Source organism: Macrobrachium rosenbergii, chromosome 4 (assembly GCF_040412425.1).
Source record: "Macrobrachium rosenbergii isolate ZJJX-2024 chromosome 4, ASM4041242v1, whole genome shotgun sequence".
Classification (NCBI taxonomy): domain Eukaryota; kingdom Metazoa; phylum Arthropoda; class Malacostraca; order Decapoda; family Palaemonidae; genus Macrobrachium; species Macrobrachium rosenbergii.
In genome coordinates, this window is record NC_089744.1 from 31,402,501 (window position 1) to 31,425,155 (window position 22,655).

Genomic DNA, 22,655 nt, shown 5'->3' on the forward strand with positions numbered 1-22,655 from the left:
TATATATATATATATATATATATATATATATATGTCAACCCCGTGGGGGGATACCCGTGGGTGATATTAAACACACCCACCCGCAAATATTGAAAACCTTCCTCTAAAAACACTTATAACTGCCTATTTCAATAGTTCAAATACCAAATGTATACCTTAAACTATCTTCCTACACAAGTATACCTTAAACTATCATCTAAAACACTTAAATACCATTCCAAAGTCATTTTACAACATTTACCGTTAAAACTATATGGTTTACAGCTAAGCGTGAAAACTATTCAAATTACCCCTATGTATTCAAGTACTGTACATCCACTTTCTCTTATACAGTATTGAAGCAGTCCCATTTTCTTTTTTTACAGTACATAAGGGAAACAGTGGGAAGTTAAGTACTGCACAGTACCTAAATATTTAATATGCATTGGAAAAAAATACACTTTATTGATATTTTGCTGTGTTTACATGAATATTATTTGAAAATTAGTAAATCATTTTATCATAAAAAATGTATTTGGTCACAAAAATAACATGAAAATACAGTAATTAGTGAATATTTCTTGACAAAAAACCTGCAAATTACCGAATTTTTCACGAATATTTCAGGGATAAGTTCCACAAAAATTCCGTGAACTGGTGAAGCCACGAATCCCAAACTGCGAATAGGCAGGGGTTGACTGTATATATATGGATCATAAACAACTGAATATATATGCATATATATATATATATATATATATATATATATCAGTAATAGATTTACTTTAAAGAAAAAACATAAATGGATTCATTCACCTTCCCATACTTTCCTTGGCAGCTGTAGCTGGGCTGAATTGAAATGAGAGAGAGAGAGAGAGAGAGAGAGAGAGAGAGAGAGAGAGAGAGAGAGAGAGAGAGAGAGAGAGAGAGAGAGAGAGAGAGATTTACTGTAAAGCACTGCACATGTTCCTAAAATAGAAACCTATGCCTAAGGTTGTAGCAAATCTATATTCAAAATACTTTAATTAATCTAGCACAAAACTAATTCAACTTTAGTTACCACATGTAGCCTCGACTGAGCAGTAACGATGTGCCTCTAATTTTAACATGTACAATATATATGTAAAGCATTACAAGTCCCTATATAATTATCACATTTTATAGATATTTTCAAACACGTTACTTATGTCTGGATGAGAAGGATTTTACGTGAAAAGGCTAGCATTCAATATCCAACTTAATGTAAAACTAGTAAAACACTGGGAGAAGCAGTACTACTTAACACCGTAATACTTCATGTTATACATGGGATTAACTAAATATAATAAAAATACAATGTCTAACAAAATAACATTCTACTTGAACTGCAAACAACCAAGACATTAACTAATCCTCAACTGATGACATAAGGATTCAAATTTAAAGACTAATTTCAACTATAGAATTCCAACTTTTAAATTTCAGGTCAGTAATATATAAAAAGCACAAACCTACACTTAGCTACTTTATAATTTATATAATTATGACTAAAAATATTCCTGTTGGCACTGATAAATGTATACAGTATACTCATTCCACACCTCATTTAGAACTTCAAAATTAGCCAGCATTCACAAATTGTGTATAAAAGAAAAATATGTCTCATGTCATTAACCCCTACAGGCGGGCTACAATATATATATATATATTAAGCACACCCCTACACCGGGCAAACTTTAAGGTTGGCCAATTTAAAAAAAAAAAATCAATGGAAAGAGGAAGATGTACAAATGCACATGGTATATGCAAAAAAATTCGAAAAAATTTTCTGTACCTTCCACGAAAAGTTGGAAGTGAATATTTCCAACCCTGTGCAGGGCCTCTTTTCCAAGACATTCATAAAAATATGCTAATTTTACCAAGTTATACATGTTTTTTTAATAATTTTAAAAATTTTATTTTGTAAAATTATAATTACAGCTCACACAGTATCATAACAGATAAGAACCACAATCAGTAACAAATTCTGAGTATATTTATGGTAAAATATTTACGAGATATACTGAGATGGGGGAGAAGCAGTACCTCTTAGTGAAGTATACATTTTTTTCTAATATTTCTTTGTACTTTAGTTTGCAAAATTATAGGTGACATCCTATCATAAAAGATAAGAACTAAAGGCAACAGCAATCCTTGGGTATATTTATGAGCAAATGTATAAAAAGACATCCATGAAATTTCAAGTCACACAAAATTTGTTCAAACTATATGGTGCAAAATATTGATTCTCACCAGAGGCAGTCCACTCTGCACTCTAGAGCAATTATTATGCCTCACATGATCATGACTGTCCAGTAAGGGTTAACATACAGTCACATCACCACTATTCAGTGAATCAGTAATAAAATAAGGATATATAGTATCAGAATATTCCAGGGAAGTATTAGCAACTTAATCTGTACATTATCTCACCTAAATCAAATATACATTCTTCTGCTTAATGAGATTCGTCATCTCATATACTTAATGGAGTCAGACTTACTGATGACAATTATTAATAATGAACCCCTCGACAACAATTATATTACTCCAAATGTAGCATTAAATTGTGAAAAATGATCTCTAAAGTATGACAGGTTGTATGATTTATAACCACTCTTATGCATTATTTTTCAACCACCACACAGAAGGAATGAAGCACAGTTCTAGATCCTAACCAGTGCAGACTTTGTTGGTAACTAAGTCATCTTCAGGGACTTGGTTAGCAAATAGCAATAAAACTGACACCAGTTAGGATCTACAATATTTCATTTCTTCCCTGTGAGGGAGATAGATAGGTTATATGTAAATAGGTATGTACATATAATATTAAATAATAAACATAACACTAAAATTATAAAAAAATTATAAAACACTTTGCCCTGCATATATGATAATTTTATATATGATTTTACACTTACACAACATTTGCACCTGCACCTAAACAACATTGTGATATGCGAGAAATTTGGTATAAAGATCTCTCATAATCCCTTTGTTGAAAAACAAGGGTTTCAGATGCATTTGATACAATAGTTTTGTACAGCTAGGAGAAACACATGATGTGTGCTCATGCCACTTGGATAATGTCCAGGTAATCATAGTGATGATAACCTGCAAACATTCATCTCTTTTTGAATATCAGAGTAAGACATCTGTGATAAATTTGAAAGGCCTAATGTGATGGAAGCCTTAAATGAGATCTGAACATGTAAATTAGGATTTTTTAGGTGCTAAATACATATAACTGTGTGACTGTAGTCAAGCATCCAGTATATTGAGTCTTGAAAATGTCTCCCAAATGTAGTGCACATTAACATAGTGAGGCCTCAGTTGGGCAAGCATTACTGAGGATCAAGTACTTTTTATAATTTCGGAAAATCCAAAACCTAATTGCTGTGCAAATCTATTTTGTCTTTTATGCTATATGTAACAGATGGCATTCAATTGTATTTGGGCAAAAACACTTTAATATAACCTGATAGTATGAGTGGGTTACAAATAACTATAATGTGATACTATTTCTCACATAAAAAATACAACTCAGTACTGTACACATATGATACAGCATTTCCCTTCATAAATGAATGGTGGAGTGCAACCTAGTCATACATGCAGGGCTGACAGAATCATGGATATAGATATCATGAAAAAATTAAAGCATTCAGTGGACAGCATACCCCTGCCAGTGTGAACCCCGTTGGACACATTTTTATCCGACAGGAACAGTTAGTTGCCAGGATCTGCAAGAAATCCTAAATGTTGAGGGAAGACAAAACTTCCATTTGACTTTGCTGGCAAGAGGCAATTACAGTAGTTGAAATTTAGTTACTGAATCTAAGGAGTGGTCTTACTGATTTTAATTTTATATTTTGCAACCACTTAAAGACTGGAACAATAAAAAACAAGCTGGTTTCCATAGAGACAAATAACTACCGTATATTTCCAGGTATAAGATAACCTTTAGATACGAAGAGGTAAAATAATATGGCAAATTTCATGAATTTATCTCATAACTGTACTATAAGAAGACTGCTAAATTACAAAACCATCTGTGTATAGGCTAACTTTTGAAACAACAGGTATCGTATGAAATACTGATTATGTAAAGATGATGTTATTACAAATGCTGTTTTGCTTACTGTATTCTTAGAAATTAAAAATTAAACGAAATAACAAAGCTGATTCTATATCATGTTTTTACTACACACATCACCTAATGGGAAACCATTGTTTTGTTTACGTTTCATCGCCAATCCAAACAGCCCCTAACAACAATATGTTAATGTACTATAATTATTGTTCATATGACTGAATTGTTCTAAACAGTTACAAACAGCCTGTTGTATTAATGGCCATTTACTTACACCTCATCAACAATCACTACTGTAATTACACTACCATTAAAATTTCTGAAAGGTTACCAAAGGATAAAAGTTGCCGTGAGTGCAACCATAACTCGATGTTTACAATTTCTCACCTGAGCTCACATAGATAAAAGTTGATTTCATTGATTTGGAATTATTCCTCGAATAGGCTATTTATTATGAAGATATACCAACAATATATAAGGTAAAAATGGTTTTATTACCCTTATTATCAGTTTACTTCAAAATATGAATCTTTTCATGTATGTCAGTGGTTGTCACACCGAGGCCAAGGCTAGCCTACCAATAAACATCACTTAGAATTCAAGGTTTGATTTTTAGAATGGTAGTATAAGATGACGCCCAATTTTCAGGGGTGAATTTTAAGATTTAAACGTTGTCTTATATGTGGAAATATACGGGATAACTATACGGTATCTCCATTAGTATCTGTGAATTAATCATCTAAAAATTTCTCTACCCATATTCAACAAAATTTGATCATTCATTCTTGAAATATCCTGACCCACACAGAAATGCTCAAACAAAAATTAATGAAAGCATATTCTCTGGTTTAAGCAACGCTATAAATATCTTTCCTGCATTTTTTTTAATATATTATGCAATTTAACAAACTTTCTCCTACAACTTTTCACTGCGCGATATTTCAATAAATTTCCTTCAACTTCAAGTAGATTCTCTTTCCTATCTCTTTGTCATCTCTCTTCTCTAGCATAAAGCACTGGGAGTATGATGATTGTTTGCAACATGGTAGGTCTATTAAAATCATCTACTGGTAAATGACAGTAGAAATCGTGTAAGAAATGGCAAGATATGCCAGTAAACATAAGACCAACCAACTCATTTACATTTTTATTAAAGGCTAACAGGACAAGCATCTTAATGCCCTTGTGATAGAATGCAAAAAAATAATAGGGAAGGAGAAAATGGGTCTTGACCAACAAAAACTTGAATAACTGCTTCCTAACAGATGGATGACTGTAAAAATCAGAGATAATGGAAGCTGAGAAGTGAAAGAAATAATCATCTGTCTTTCTGTGCAATCTGAGAAATACTGAATTTTACAGGGCAAATGAGTGATGCAGGAACCCAAGAGGTGTTACACCACCTAAGCAAGAACACTATTCTAAATAAATTAGCCTGGTGGTCTGGATAAACTAAAAATTTATACAACATAACCCCAGATAAAAAGTCACTAAACGGTGCCTACTGAGAAGACAGCAAGGCCACAATGAAACACAAAAATAATTTTTGAGATTGGTTCACTGATTAAAATCATGAACTTTGTTTCAATAATGCAGTTATGCAAATCAAAGGATAAGGCAACCAAAGGATGAAATAAATACTCTGTACATTGACAGATGAGGCTACCATGAAGCTCTGATACCTGGGAAGAAGAAAAGGCTAGTACGGTATCATCTAAACCATACAAGTAATGTTTTACATGATATAACAATTTAAATTATGTAATTACTTCAATAAAGTTTAACATTACCAAAACTGACACAAGTGAGAGGGTGACTTACATCTTTCCTCCTGTATGAAAGGTAGCTCCTACAATATTGTCTTGCCTTCCAATATGCACCTCTAATTTAAGAATAAATCCTATTGGTATAGCCTAACAGTCTAGAAATGAACTCAATATCTAGTTAGACTAGTTAATAATAATAATAATAATAATAATAATAATAATAATAATAATAATAATAATAATAATAATAATAATAATAATATCAGGCAGTCCCTGGTTAACGGCGGGGATTCTGTTCCTGACATGTTCCGTTAACCGAAAATCGCCAATAACTGAAAATCAGCGATAATAGCCTTGATAGACCGCTTAACAGCACTGATAACCCACTAACTGATGTCGAAAAACCGCTTACTGATACCAATAAACCACTTACCGGCCCCAAAAATCTGGTTAACAATGTCGCTAGCCAAGCACCAAAACACTGTTAACCGATGCCGCCAGTAAGCGGGACTGCCTGTATTAATAATAATAATAATAATAATGATATACTTTTCCATCACACAGAACTAGAATGTTGGATGGGACAGATTAAGAAATATGATATGAGGTAGATATTATCCTTTGAAGGCACAAAATTCTGACAAATTCAAACGAGCTCATAAAATATGAACTACAAGAAAAACCTGACCCCACGAAAAACAAGATGCTGCAAAATTACATATAGTACATAGAATCATGTACAAAGTTCTGTTAGACTTGTTTTTTTCATTTCATTTTCATTATCTGGAACTGCTCTGACAATATTGTACCTAAAGCTAGTTGCTAGCTGAAAATTAAAGACAGCTAGAAGCAATATGATACCAAATAATATATCCAGAAAACTAAACTGGAGGAGCATATACAGCCTCCTAACACTGTTCTGGTTAAACAGTTTAAAGTTCTATTGTGACAGGAATTCAGTTTGGCCTAAAAGCATTTAAGATACCATCAACCACCTTACACTGCAATCTTGAACCTCATCCCTAGTAGGGGTTGCTGTTTTTAATGAGCCTTTTCCAAGTGTTTCAACAATCTCTCAAGAACTCATTTCACTACAGTATTTGTTCTGGCAGACATGTTACAGGTAGATGACCTCAGTCTTGAATACTGAAATCAATTTTAAGAGTTATTTGATTTGTCCAAACACTAATCACTGACCCTGCCTTGGGATTTTTTGTTGGGTCACAGTCCAAAGGAAATTCCACAACAAAAGTTTCCACTAGTTTAATAACAAGAGAGGCCCCATGTAATGCAGCTGCTGACCAATGGAATTCAATCTGAATGAAATATTTCAAGAGTCAAAATCTACATTAATTATCACAGCCAAATCTGGGAAATCATCTGACAAAACAAAAAACCTAAATGCAAACATGATCTCATGTTTCTATTGGTTTTAACAGTCCAGTTCTATACTGCATCTTATTTCTTAGCATTCACAGCCATAACCAGCCAACCACACTTTCACTTGAGGCAAAGTGATACACAGAATTTGTTGAATATACAGGAAAATGAGGAAGCAAAGTCAGCACAGTCTGAACAACTACTGCAGGAACAGGCATCAATCATTCTTCAACTCCTGACAGGCAACATAATCCGCAGGGGTTATAGTAACAAGATGTCTGCCTATCCTGTGATACACAGGAGTCATTCACCATATATCATTCATAAGTGTTTTGGGTCCACCATCAAGCAACTGACAATTACCAAGTGCAAATTCACTATTTGGTAATAAGTCAAGGTCTTGTAGCAACTATCACCAAGTAGTTAGTACCATATTATGACAAATGTTAAACTGCAATTGCATTTCATCACTAGATGACTTACGGAGCACACAACAAAAGTTAATACAGTAGTAATAAGAACTGCTACATGACTGAATTGGAGTCTAAAAATCTGGCAACTATTCATCGTACATCAGATTCCTATTGCTTACAATCAATGTGAATATTTAACCTTGATAAAAATCAGGCAGTCTCTTCCTTCCTGTCCTAGCAGAAGCATTACAGTCTTCATCAGATTCCTATTGCTCACAATCAATGTGAATATTTAACCTTGATAAAAATCAGGCAGTCTCTTCCCTCCTTTCTTAGCAGAAGCATTACAGTCTTTGGGACAACTTAATGAGAATAATTTGTTCTTAGTGAACTTTAAATGAATCTTCCTTGTCAAAGGTGTTTTATCAAAGATTGCAACTTGACATGAGGATATCAATGAAAAATTCTATTTTTTCAGTCTCTAGAAAGAGCTTTTCCTGAAACTGTATCACCTCTGATCTTCCTTAATCAATTTTTTGTTACAAAGATCTGAAGTCAAATCTATGAGTTGGTGGAAAAGACTTCTGAATCAGGTTTCCTTCTAAACATACAAAATAGAAGAGTGTAAACTTTTCCACTGAAAGGAAGTGTTAACAGTACATCTTCTGACCTTTGCTGGTAAATGCAAATAAATAATTCCCTCTCCATGTTCTCCACCCAAGAATTTTTGGTTACTACCAAACACCCTATTTAAACCTAAAATGAAAGTCACAGCCAAAAAAGACTGCTCCCTAATATTGTAGACTACCCATGCAATAAGACAACATACACAACATCCAACTTTCACATTTAACATTAAAATTCCTGCAATGTTGGCTCCCTTTTCTACAATAAAATGGGGGAAATAATGATGCTGAATATAAGAACATGGTTAAGAAAATGAAATCAGCATCACATGTACCGTACATACATGAATAAATTTTGCTAAAGTTATGACTGGATAACAAACAAATAAAATCAACTTGCTACCTGCGCTAGCAACAGTATTTCAGTGAACTTCATAATTACAAAAGATAAAATGGCACAAAAATTCATATTTTATGGTACTTCATCTATATTTATACAAGTTCATAAAGTATCTCACGTGTGAGCCTGTATTTGCTCCTCAGAAAAGCTAAAGCAACACTCATACTTGCACATTCCTACCAAACAGACCCATATCAATAATACCAGGGAGCTACTGCAATGGCTGGGAGCTGATATTAACATGAACATGGAACCTGGTTATCAAACAAATTTGGAGCAAAAATATTTTGCTAGGCAATTATAATTCATTCAATCCTAATTCAAGAGGTACTGGTAGTTTTTACCCCAATAAGTAGCTTTAGCAACACTATAACACTATACATTATTTAACATATGGATTATGACTGCAAAAACAACAATGTAATAATTTCCATCAACAAAGATTTCATACCTTAACAAAGTGAGGACGAACATGAACAACTATGTTAATGACTGCACTGTAATAAACTATTACAGGTTATCCAATATACAGTTTCAATTGAGACTGAAAGCTTTGTAAGGCATTTACATCCCTGAAAAGAATTTGAATTCTCTTACATACACCACAGTTTTTCAAACGCATATATTTCCATATCATATGCAATAAAAATGGTTTTGTCAAGTAGTAGTAACTGCTCACAAAGTGAGATACAAATTATAAAAGCAGGCTAGACAAAAGACTTCCAGATTATAAGCACTACCAAACACTTTTTGGTCAGCAAGTAAGATTAGTACGTTTAGATGTGCTTTTATTAGGCCTAATATTAGAAGTACTTCTTATGCAAAAATACCTATACAAAAATTAATTGAAACGACCCCCTACGAATGCCCAGATAGGCAAAATAGGTCTGCAAGATAATAGACATATCAATAAATAAATCACTTCCATGAGCATGAGAGTGAAAAAAGTATTAAAAAGAATAAAATAAGGTGGAAGGTAATAACAAAAGAACAGAAAATTTTCAATACATCACACATACACACGCACACACAAAAGAAAGCCTTTAATAAAATTAAAACTGCATGGGACGGATTAGCATGGTACTGTACCCAAGGATATGTGCATCTCTCTAGGACTGCCCCATGCCTTGATGCCTAGTTAACTGAGGAGCCTCTGCTTTGAATTAGCATGTAAGTAGTTTAGTAATTGACAATATCAAGTGAAGTCAAGTGAAAGACTGGTAGTATTAAACTGAACAGTTAAGTACTTTTCAAAACAATTAAAAGACAGACATCTTTTCTAGGTAGGGCAAGACACTAATAAAATCTTTTTAACAGTTCTTAATATGAATTCCCAGTTACAAAGATGTATATATCCTTAGGTTATTTACAGAATTAATCTTTTGAAGTAATGTTATCAGTGCATTCACATGTTATATTACTCTCGGTAGGTTTTGGGTTACTCTTTTTAAATGCATAAGCAATTTCAGTATCATACTTCATTTCCCGTTTCTATAAGAAAACCGAGTTTCTCCATTGGTGATACGATGGCGGACATATGATTTTCCAAAACACTTCTTATTCTTCATTAGTCCTCCAATCTGCATTAAAATACCAAATATCCAACAGTAGTTCTTTAGTGATGTAAGGTCTCTGAATATAAATATTTAATAAAAACTGTGACTTAAAATGTTCATTGTAAAATCAAGAATGAATCAAACAAGCAAGGTCTACATCAGAATGAAAGTGGCACCTCCTTATATCAAAAACTAGGAGTACATAATAAGAACAAGCTAGATATATTTCAATTAGCATACAGTATTTCAGTTCTTGCAGCAAATGAACTGTATTCTATAGTCTTAAATCATCAAAAATGTCCTTTACACATGTTTGAGAGGATTTTGGAGAAAATCTTTAATTTTGGTATAATACTGATGGCACTGGAAATTAACTTCCTTTTGGAAATTATTCTTATCCATATTTTTTAATTTTCCACAAACAAAAAGGTATAAACTTGTCTGAAAGCTTTATACTGTACACTGCATGACCAAAATCCAATTCTGTATATAGCATGCAAAAACTAAGTTCACTAAGCTAGTGAAATCTATAGTCATAAACTCAGCTAACCTTTACACAGGGAGTGGGGGAGAAAATAGGAAAAGCAGGATTAACTACAAGAAGTAACACTATTGCTGTAAAAAATTTTAAACCACTGGAAATAAAATTGAAATCAACATACTTTACAAAAACTGCAATGCTCTGAATTGCAATGAAACCAATATCAATAAGCACATCACTTCATTTTTTCTGGTAACAAAATAGCCTTGATTCTATGAGAAAGCAGTAGCTGTAGTTTTAACATATGCTTTTAAAATATTTCTCTGGACTTGAAATACGTAAAGGGAAAGTTTCAATAAAAAGAAAATAAAATTTAATTCAACAATAACAATTTTTTTTAACTCCAGACCTGCAAAACTTGTACAAACTGCAACATACTGGACTGCACAATGTAGATAATAATTTTTGCTCTATAAAAGATCTTAAAAAATGTTGGGTGCCCCATCTAATGTAATGAGGTGATCAATGTTCATTCTTAGCATATAAAGCTCACAAGAGATGACATAAATTTATGGACAAAGAATAGGCTGTTAAAAACTAAATCAGCCCTGTAATGGAACTATCACAATTTAACAAATAAGTGTTATCATTAATCTTATCTAAGGTTACGTTTATAAAGATGCTCTAAAGTATATGCAATATCTAGTCATACCAAAACTTTTTTTACAGAAACATTCTGATCTGCATATAGGATTAAGTGTCTTCTCAAATACATATTAAATCATGACACGGAATATTTGGCCGTTATCAAATGTAAATCTCTTTACAGTTTAGTTATTGGGTTTTATAACAAACAATTGAATATCTTTACGATCTAATTACTTCTCAAAATCTGAACACTATTTTTTCCTTCATTTACCAACCTCTCCTTTAAACTAACTTGCAATGTGTGTTTTCAGTCCATGCTACAAAATACCTGATATGCAAATCCTTATAAAATCTGATGTATCTACAGCTATATTATTAAAATTAATTCCTTTCAAAACTGAAAAATGGACTAAACTGCAGCATAATTAGAATTCTTCCTCATTACATAATATTTATTTCTAAGGATGCAGGTGGATACTTATTTTAAGATAAAACCTTACCAATGATGTAAGAGCTGTCCTTAGGGCTGATACAAGATATACTCAACAGGGTAGATTTAAAATACACTGAATTACTGGTTATTATCAACTTTAAAGATACAGTACCAACATCATAATGGCAATAGATAACGAGAAAACCAAAGAACCTTACTTCAGATAATTTGTTGTGAAGGACACCATTGACCATGTCATCTTTGGAAACTTGAGAATCCTGAATAAATTTTGAAGTGTCATTTGATGTCTGAATTGTGCTCTCATCTAAACTGCCCCCAGATTGTCTAGAAAATTTAGAAAAATGGTTTAAATTTACTGTAAAAGTACAGTACAAGGATGTCTGACAGAAGTAACAACTCATCATATGTTGCATAAAGAACACTAGTCATCAAATGTCGCATAAATTTATAAATGAAATCATTCACCTTTTAAGAATTTTGCAATACAGTGATACTGACAATAGTAAATATACAAATTAAGATAGTACATAAAAAAAGATAATAATTATTACTAAAACTCCACTGAAATGTATAAAACATTAAACAAGAGTATTCAAGCCATTATTATAAGTTACAAGAAGTTGCTGCACAGCTGACCCTTAGTTTGCCCTTAGTTTATCGAAAGTAGAATCGTCGCTGCATAGCCGATCCCAACTGACCTAGATATCAACACACTAAAAGTTATCAACATTTCGATCTGTCCCCTTCACCACATGGGCCCGACACTGGGGCCCCTACCCTTGGCGGTTGCCTTAAAAGGAGCTTGGACAGGAGAGATCTTTGCAGTTAGCCAGAGCAGTCGTACACGCGTGAGAGGTGCTGAGAGGCCCCTTCCTCCCCCCTACCCCCCTGTCCACACCCGACTCCAGACTCGACTCCGATTCTACAGTCATCCTCGGAACGGACCGTCCAAGTGATTAGTGTGCCGTGCCATTCACGTGATTGTCCCTCGTCAGTATTCGTTTGAGACCTGCTTCCACTAAGGTAAAGTACGAGTGAAGACCTTTCAGTCACGACAGTTTGCCACTAGAAGTGTTTTATTGAGTGCCAGTATTATGCTTTGTCCTTGTGCCATTTTATCCAGTGCCATTGCCAATGTTCTGGTTCCATGTAAAGTGTCCATTCATTCCTTGAGTCCTTGGCACCATAAGTGCAGCCTCGAGTCATTGTATGTGTTATATTTTCCTTTACTGGCATGTAATGTTTAACTCTCTTCTATTGCAGAGGGACTTTGCTGTGGACTCATCTTGGACTGTGCCTTCCTATCATTCGAGACTCCAGTAGGAAGATCTTCAGGGGTTGCAAGCCTCCTAATAATTCATTTAACCATTTTCCTTTTGATTCTTAATGCAACCAAAGTGTTTACGTAATATTCCCTCATGAAGTACAGGCAGTCCCTGGTTATCGGCAGGGTTCCGTTTCTGAGGGTGTGATGATAACTGAAAATCGCTGCTAACCGAAAATCGGCGATTTCGGTGCCTATTTGGCGATTTTCGGGGTTATCAGCACCGAAAAGTGCTGATTTTCGGTTATCTGCGCCTCTGTTAGATATGTATCGGCTCCAATACCCAATTATCAGCGCCGATAAGCGGAAATCGGCAATTTTTGGCGCCAAAAATTGCCAATTTTCGTCGCTAGACAAGCGCCATAAAACCAGATCGCTGTTAACCGAGCCCGCCGTTAACCGGGGACTGCCTGTAGATCCCTAAGCTCATAAAACCATCCCCATTTTTCTTTTTCCTTTTATGATTTCCCTTAACGTAAAGTCAGATTTCCAAGGCCAAATTAAAGAGATCCGTTGCCAGCCTGTTATCCAGCCTGTAAAGCGTCTTAAGAATCTAGAAACATAGGGAAATACATAAAAATAGCGACCTTCCCATAGATCCTGTTTTGCAGTTTCCCCTCTATTGTTGCTTTGTTGCACTTGCAACTCGCCAAATCAGCGACTAGCAAAGCTATACTGGGTGCAAGACAAATTCCGAACCTGGTGCCAAGAGCACAAACCAAGAGAGTTCCATGAAGTAATGTGTTTATCTTAGCAAAGAATTTTTTTTTACTATCATGGCTGCTCCTAAGAAATTAGGGAATAGGGACGCATGTATCCAATGAGAGAAGAGAACTGCCGTATTAGATTTTGTTAATGCATGCCTTTCAGGATAGGTAGTTAGGAAATAACCAGTGCTAACCACTTTTCGTTTCGAGGAATAGTGCGAAAGAAATTCCTCTGTGTTAAATTCTCACTTTGCCATTTTTCTTTCTAGGAATAGTGCGAAAGAAATTCCTGTGAGTTAAATTTTACCTCATATTTTGGAATAGTGAATTATTTAGGCGCAGATGAACTCCCCTGTGGGATAGGATCAGCTTGCATTGCTGAAATACTCTCTCTCAGTTTAACTAAAACTCGAACTAGGTGTTAGGAAGGCGAAATTTGAACTCCGCTTCTAGGGAGAATTACGAGGTCATTTTTACTATTATCTGCTCACTCTGGGAAATTCCCCACAGTCAGGAGACCAGACGGTGTTGTAAACAGAAGGGTTCATTCAACCAGGGTTTAAAAATAACCCACATCAGTGAGGGTCAGATGACCTTCATCCACCCCCCAACCCTCCCTCCCCGCGTGCCTACCAAATCTTCATTCCTCGCCCAAGTAGTGTTCCTATAAGAATTGTTCATACTCGGGCCACTCTCAGGGAATTTTTTCGGGGGGTTTTCTCCTATTAGTAATTTCCAAGTCCTACGGAACAAATCCAATTTCCAAGTCTTACGAGACTCCACCAAATTCTAAGTCCTACGAGGAGAGAATTTCCAAGTCCTACGGGACAAATCCAATTTCCAAGTCTTACGAGACTCCACCAAATTCTAAGTCCTACGAGGCGAGAATTTCCAAGTCCTATGGGGCAAATCCAAATTCCAAGTCTTACGAGGCGCCCACGTCCTACGTGACGCCCATCCAATTCTACGTCCTACAAGATGCCCACGTCCTACGTGACACCCATCCAATTCTATGTCCTACGAGACTCCCACGTCCTACGAGACGCTCATGTCCTACGTGATGCCCATCAAATTCTACGTCCTACGAGAGGCCCATGTCCTACGTGACGCCCATCCAATTCCACGTCCTACGAGAAGCCCACGTCCTACGTGACACCCATCCAATTCTACGTCCTACGAGATGCCCACGTCCTACATGATGCCCATCCAATTCTATGTCCCACAAGACGCCCATGTCCTACGTGATGCCCATCAAATTCTACGTCCCACAAGACGCCCACGTCCTACGTGATGCCCATCTCACTATCCCCACAATAACTGGCTGAGGCCGTGCGAGAGATAGAATATATTTCACCTTAAAAATCAGTTCCCGATCTCATTTGTTTTTTTTTTAACCTTAGAAGGCCCTGCCAACTAAGTTTGACAAAATGCCTACTTCCAGAGCCCAGCACAATGAGAACTTTAAGTTATTAATGCAGGCAGGAAAGGACATGGGAATGTCGGGGCAAGAGTTACGGGACTGGGTCCAGGGGCAACTAGATACTGCGAAGGCAGAAAGAGAGTCCGAAAGAACTGCCCAGGAGAAAAGAGAGGAGATGGAGAGGCAACAGAGAGAGAAAAAGAGACAAGAGAAGGAGAAAGAGAGAAAAAGAGACAAGAGAAGGAGAAAGAGAGAGAGGAGTGAGAATGACAGCGCACTCATGACCTCCAGATGTTAGCCCAGCAGAATGCAACCCCCGCCTCCCGTGGCGGGGATGAGGGCCCTCAGCCAAGCCCATTCGTTTATGCCTAAATGGACAGAGGCAGAGCCTGAAGTATGGCTTGAGAGGGCCGAAAGAGTCCTGGAGTGCTGCACCCTCTCTCCCACGGAACTCTCCCTTGTTCTCACTAAATTCCTTGGAGGGAAGGCACTCATTGCCTACCACGCCCTTTCGGTTGAGGATAGGGGAAATTGGGAAGCTGTATGCCAAACAGTCACCAAGGCATACGAGATTACCCCTGAGCGGTGGAGGAGGCGTTGGAGAGAGCAGAGACGAGAAGCAGGCCAGATTTGGTCCAACTGAGAGTACCACTCTGAGTGGGCATTAGCAAAATGGCTCAAGTCCGAAGGGGCTACCAGCGCCGCCAAGGTACTGAAGAAATTTAAATTTGAGCATTTCTTACGCTACACCCCTCCTGCCCTAGCCACGCTTTTAGTAGAAAAGGCCGCTGCAACACACACACAGACTGTTGCCGAATAGCAGACATGTGGGAGACTCACCACCCTCAGGAGGGATCCATGTGGCGTAAGGACCAGCTCCCCCTAAGAATGGAAACTCGGGCAAGCCCTTAACATGCCATTATTGTAAAAGGACAGGACATTCCACTAACCAGTGCCGAAATCAGCCCAAGGCTCCTTCTCATCCACCTCCGAAGACATCACAGCTGCCTCCCGCTACTGCCCCCCGATCACCGCCCACAGCGGGCACCGCCCCCGGCGGGAGTTCCGCCATGAGGTATGCCGCAATTGCAGAAAACGGGGACATTACTCCTCCACATACAAGTTTTGCCCTCGTTACAACCAGCCGAAGACAGTAGGCACTGTAACTTGCCCTAAACGGCCCACCGGGTAGATTGGACTTGAGTCCGTGAGGGTCGCGCCTTCGGATGGGTCCAGTTCTCCCCGGGAATTAGAAAATATAATAGACACCGGGTTGGAGGTCAGCCTGATAGTGCGTACCAAAGTCTCCCCCTGGAGCCGTCATTCGAGAAGATGAACGAATTATGATCCTCTGGGTGGATGGGGATCGAAAGGACCTTCACTCTGAAGGGGAGGATGAAAAGTAAATCGAGGAATGCCCACTGCCTTACCATCATTGACCGCTTCACGTGATACCCGGAGGCAATTCCAGTAAGGAGCGAGAGCTCGAAAAACACGGTGCAGGCCCTAGTAAAATTCTTTTGTAGATTCGGGTTCCCTGCCATGAAACAAACAGATCAGGGTCGACACTTTATGTCGAAAGAATTCCATGACGGCATGGCCAGCCATGGAATCAAGCACTTTCACTCAACACCCTATCACCCCGAGAGCCAAGGAATCATCGAGCGATTCCACCAATCGCTCTCTACGACGCTCAAAAAATTGGAGCACGAGGGAGGTGGCTCGTGGGAGGACAACCTCCCATACACCCTTTTTGCTGCCCGCCACGCTCCCTCTGAAACCACCGGGTATACCCCTTCAAGCTATTGTATGCCCATTCCACCCAGGCGCCGCTTGGCATGTTATATGACGCATGGGATAACCCCGCTCACGCGGATTGGGCGGAAGAATTGCCCACCATTCAGAAAAACCTTCGGGCAGCTTGGGCGGTAGCCCAGGCCACAGAGGCAGCCACCCAAGAACGGATGAAGATAAAATTTGACGGGACGGCCCGCTCCCGCTCCTTCGAGACGGGAGATAAGGTCCTTGTACTCCAGACGGGTGCCACGAGACCCCTTGAAACCCACTTCTCAGGCCCCCACAAAATCTTGGGAAAGCGTGGGGACTTGAACTACCTTGTAGATTGCGGGAAATGGAGGGCCAAGTGGCTCCATATAAATCTCCTGAAACCATACCAGACCTGTAGCAAGGAGACACCCGAAGATGATACATCCATCCCTGAGGCAGTAGTTGGCACTGCTGCCCTGGCCTACATGCCCGCCACTAACTCTGAAACCCTCGACAATCTGGAAGTCATCACCCCAGGTCTCGCTGCCACCCACAGGGAAGATATCCACCGGTTATTAGACCGAAACTCGCAAGCTGTCCGAGATACCCTTGGGTGCATGGACGTATTACAGCATTCCATCAGTATCAAAGAGGGTGTGAAATCCATAGTCCAGCGATACTACCGGGTCAACCTGGATAAGGCCCGTAGGATCGAGGAGCAGGTCCAGCTCCAACTTGACCTCGGCCTTATAGAGCAAAGCCACAGCCCCTGGGCCTCCCCAGTAGTCCTAGTGCCTAAGGAGGAGAGTGGAGATCGACCTTGTGTCAATTTCAGGAAGCTGAATGAAGCAACGAGTCGGAGCCTTACCCCCTTCCCCGGATCGACACTTGCTTAGACAGCCTAGGGAGTGCCCCCTAACTAAGCAAGATTGATTTGGGGAGGGGCTATTGGCAAGTCCCTCTGTCCGAGGAGTCGTGCCCTCGGACAGCGTTCATAACTCCTAGCGGAATATACCAATGCAATGTTATGCCATTCGGGTTAAAAAATTCTCCCAGCTGTTTCCAACATTTGATGAATGAGGTACTGGCGGGCATAAAGAACTATGTGGTATACTTGGACGACATCATCACCTATGCCAGCACCTAGGAAGAGCACTTAAAAATCCTAGAACAAATTTTAACTGTCCTGGGAAAAGCCAATTCGGTGATAAATCTAAGGAAGTGCCAATTCAGAGTCTGGGAAATTACATACTTGGGCCATCAACTCAGAAATGGATGGCTAGTGCTAAAGGAGGCAAAAATAGAAGCCATAAGGAATATAGCTTACCCGTGAACAAAACTGGATGCCTAACGATTACTTGGGATGGTACAGTACTTCTGCAGGTTCATCCCAAACTTTACGGATGCTGCTGCCCCCATCACAAACCTCTTCCAGGGAAAGCAGCCCTTCAGGTGCACAGAAGAATGCAAAAGGGCTTACGATAATTTAAAAGCCGTATTAATGACAAAACCGGTCCTACATACCCCCAACTATGAACGGCCCTTTTCCCTAGCAGTAGACACCAGCGACATCGGTATCAGAGCAGTAATGTTCCAAGAGAAACTGGGAGTTAGGCACCCAGTGGCATATTATGCTAAGAAATTGAAGCCAGCTGAAACTCGTTATACTGTAGTACTATCGAGAAACAATTGCTAGGAATGGTGCTGGCAATGAAACACTTCGAGTCATACCGTGCTGACCATACTTTCCCGCTAACGGTGAGTACTGATCATAACCCCCTACATTTAGGAACCAGAATAAACGCTTAATGCGGTGGTACCTCGATCTCCAGGACTATAACTGGAGAATCGAGCACATCAAAGGCACGGATAACAAAATAGCCGATGTCTTATCTCGACAGCATAGCGAGTAACACCCCAGGGCCTTGCAAGCACCCAAAACTCCATCTCAGGGCAAGAAACCCAAAAGCAGTTCTGAGCCAATACTTTTAATCCAGGGGGTGTGGCCCACCAGCCAGATGGTGGTGGCATGTTCCCCTGCCTTCTTGTAATTCAAGGAATGTCATTTCCCCCCCCACCCCCCTGCTCTCTCGTCATTGTATTAATGTTAGAAGCCCTTTGATACCTTCGTTTGAATTTAAGATATCATGTGAGAATGAGTCATATCCCCTGATCATCCTTTAGGCACTCAGTGCCACCAAGGCAGTGCCATGTCAGACACCGCCCATTAGTACAGTACAGGCAGTCCCCGGTTAACAGCGGGCTCAGTTAATGGCGATCCGGTTTTATAACGCTTGTCTAGTGACGAAAATCGGCAATTTTCGGCGCCAAAAATCACCAATTTCCGCTTATCGGCGCCGATAATTGGGTATTGTCGCCAATACATACCTAACAGAGGCGCCGATAACCGAAAATCGGCACTTTTCAGCGCCGATAAGCCCAAAAATTGTCCATAATCAAGGACTGCCTGTACTCGAAAGAAATAACACGAGAGATGTATCATAATGATAAGACGCCTCTTATAAGCAAACTAACAGCATGCTGCTATCTCATTAGAATTAAGGAACTTATATGTAAATTAATTCTTAAATTCTGTCACCTGCCTCAAAATTACCTTGTCCTCGTAATCCTAAAGTAACGTATACCTTGCAATTGAAGGAAATTAATGTGCCATATTAAAGCAGTTTAATATTAATGTGTGCTGAAAGTAGTAAAGTAAAACTTCTTTCTATTTTGTGTTGTGAATAAAGTAAAGTAAAAGCTTCTTTCCATTTTGTGTTGGAGAAAAGTAAAGTAAAGCATCTGTGCCGACTTTTCCAATATCAACATGCACACCCGAATGAAGGTGAGTATGTTTTCTTCTGTGGGGAGCTATTATAAGTTACAAGAAGTCGCTGCACAGCCGACCCTTAGTTTGCCCTTAGTTTATTGAAAGTAGAGTTGCCGATCCCAGTTGACCTAGATATCAGCACTAAAAGTTATCAACATTTCAATCTGTCCCTTTCCGTTACCTGAAACAGATATTTAGATGGCACAGTCGAAAGGGGCAAGGATGAGAGGCTGAGTGACTCCCTTAAGCAGTTAGCCCAACTAAGCTGCTTAAAACAACCATTCTAAAGGCAGATTGAGGTGGCTGAATTGTCTTTCCACAGGATACTTGGGGAGATACAAGCAGATGGTCGGAACACCTAGAAAATGACACATCTTCAGCCCGGTCACCACATGAGCCCGACATTGGGGCCCCTACCCTTGGTGGTTGCCTTAGGCCCCATACACACTATGCATCATGTATCAGCCACGTGATGCAGTAGTTGTGTTGAATAAAATTACTAGCGGCCAAACTGTACTACAACACTGCTCACTTGTTCTCGTGCGATAGATGTGGTGAAAATAAATGCCTGTAAATGGCAGATGAGGTTCTCCACAAGTTCTCTTAAATGTGAGTCATAAAACAGCCGTGATATAGGGTTTGTAACCCCACATCATGTATTTCTATGCATCTTCCTGGTTTAAATGTATATTAATGTGGTGCAGAAGATAAGGAATGTATGATAGCTGATGGGTTTAAGAAGGGAAGCTGCCTGGTTTGGCACTGAGTGAGATAGAGGTGAAAAAAAGGCATTTTGTGCAGGAATGGTAATGATAAAGGGTCAGTGTGTTTAGGATAGCTGAAAGTGTACAGCTTGAGAAGTTGTATTGACTGTGGAATCAATGAAACTCTGAGCAAGGATTAAGAGTACATATATGTTAGTATGAAGACTGTGTGGGGTAAGATTGAGCCTGGCAAAAGGGAAAGTTCTGACAGAGAATGTGTGTGGGCCAGGATTGAAAGAGAATTAGAGTACATGAGTTTCTTGAAGAGTTTGAATCTGTGCATTGCAGATCTCTAGAGCATGCCAGTGCACAAATAGGTAAATGAGAAAGAGATGGCATATTGGGAAGGCAGAGCTCTTGGGGTACATGAGCTAAGAGCCTGTAGAAATATGTTCGGAAGGGGAATTCATTAGAAAACGATTTTCAAGGAAAAATATTTACAAAATATACTTTTGAGAGAGAAAATGAGCTTCTTACTACCTTTTTTTTTTTTTAAGATAAAGTCAGTCGGCAGTGAGTGACTTTAGGCTTACGAAGAGGGAATAAGAGTGGTGAAAAAAGGAAATGAGAAACTTAGTGGAATAAGAAATTGCATGACAGATTGGAAGACTGTGCAGGAATACAGGAGGATAGATCAGGTCCTCAGGAGGAAGGTGAAAGAAAGAAAGAGAAGTCTCGTAAGGAAAATTAGAAGAAAAGGGGTAAGGACTTCAGCAGGAAAAAAACTTCTGAAAAAAAGCAAATGCAGATAAGGTTAATGAGTAAATGTATCTCAGAATAAAAATGCAATTCAACAAAATGTGATTGAGCCATCGGCGCTGGAGCTGAGTGGACGTGCTGAGCAGATGTCCTACCACTCCGACTGCTAATGCATCACTGCGCAGACTTTTGAAATAGCTCCAGCCCATCAACACATTGGTGATGCGGCTTCGTGTTGAAAAAGTGGTTTTTCAACACATCCGTTCAACACTGCGGGCGTCATGATGCATAGTGTGTATGGGGCTTTAAAAGGAGCTTGGACAGGAGAGATCTTTGCAGTTAGCCAGAGCAGTCGTACACGCGTGAGAGGTACTGAGAGGCCCCTTTCCCCCGCTACTCCCGTCCACACCCTACTCCTGACTCGACTCCGATTCTACGGTCATCCTCGGAATGGACCGTCCAAGTGATTAGTGTGCTGTGCCATTCATGTGAATGTCCCTTGTCAGTATTCATCTGAGACCCGCTTCCACTAAGGTAAAGTACGAGTGAAAACCTTTCAGTCACAACAGTTTGCCATTAGAAGTGTTTATTGAGTGCCAGTATTCTGCTTTGTCCTTGTGCCATTTTATCCCGTCCCATTGCCAATGTTATGTGTTCCAGTGTAAAGTGTCCATTCATTTCTTGAGTCCTTGGCACCATCAGTGCAGCCTCGAGTCACTGTATGTGTTATATTTTCCTTTACTGGCGTGTAATGTTTAACTCTCTATTGCAGAAGGACTTTGCTGTGGACTCATCTTGGACTGTGCCTTGCCATCATTCAAGACTCCAGTAGGAAGATCTTCAGGGGTTGCAAGCCTCCTAATAATTCATTTAACCATTTTCCTTTTGATTCTTCTCTGTAAATATAATTACTTAATTTAACCAGAGTATTTAAGTAACATTCCCTCATGAAGTAGAGCCCTAAGCTCACTGAATCATCCCCATTTTTCTTTTTCTTTTTATGATTTCCCTTAATGTAAAGTCAGATTTCCCAGGCCAAATTAAAGAAAGATCCGTTGCTGGCCTGTCAAGCATCTTATGAATCTAGAAAGTCAGGGAAATACATAAAACCATGTATAAGGTAGAAAAATTTATAGAATCTAGCAAACAACTTGCATCTATCTAATATAATTATCTGTTAAAATATAACTGCAAGGTTCCAAAGCTTGAACACTGAGAGCTGTTTTGGATTACTCCCTGTAAAAAGATGTATCCTTTAGTGACATTGTAGAATTCCCTCACTGCCCACTATTTTCATATTTATTTTATTCTTAATCTTTCTGCTTTCCTT

General features: G+C 38.7%; 1 protein-coding gene across 14 annotated transcripts in view; it reads right to left on the bottom strand.

The window, feature by feature from the left end:
* Positions 1–22,655, bottom strand: part of Snrk (SNF related kinase) — a 424,230-nt gene that overhangs the window by 26,447 nt on the left and 375,128 nt on the right. For all 14 annotated transcript variants that reach the window (XM_067093083.1, XM_067093028.1, XM_067093044.1 and 11 more), the window contains one exon: positions 12,012–12,138. In XM_067093083.1, the coding sequence (XP_066949184.1) occupies positions 12,012–12,138 (127 nt within the window). The remainder of the gene's footprint in view (positions 1–12,011; positions 12,139–22,655) is intronic.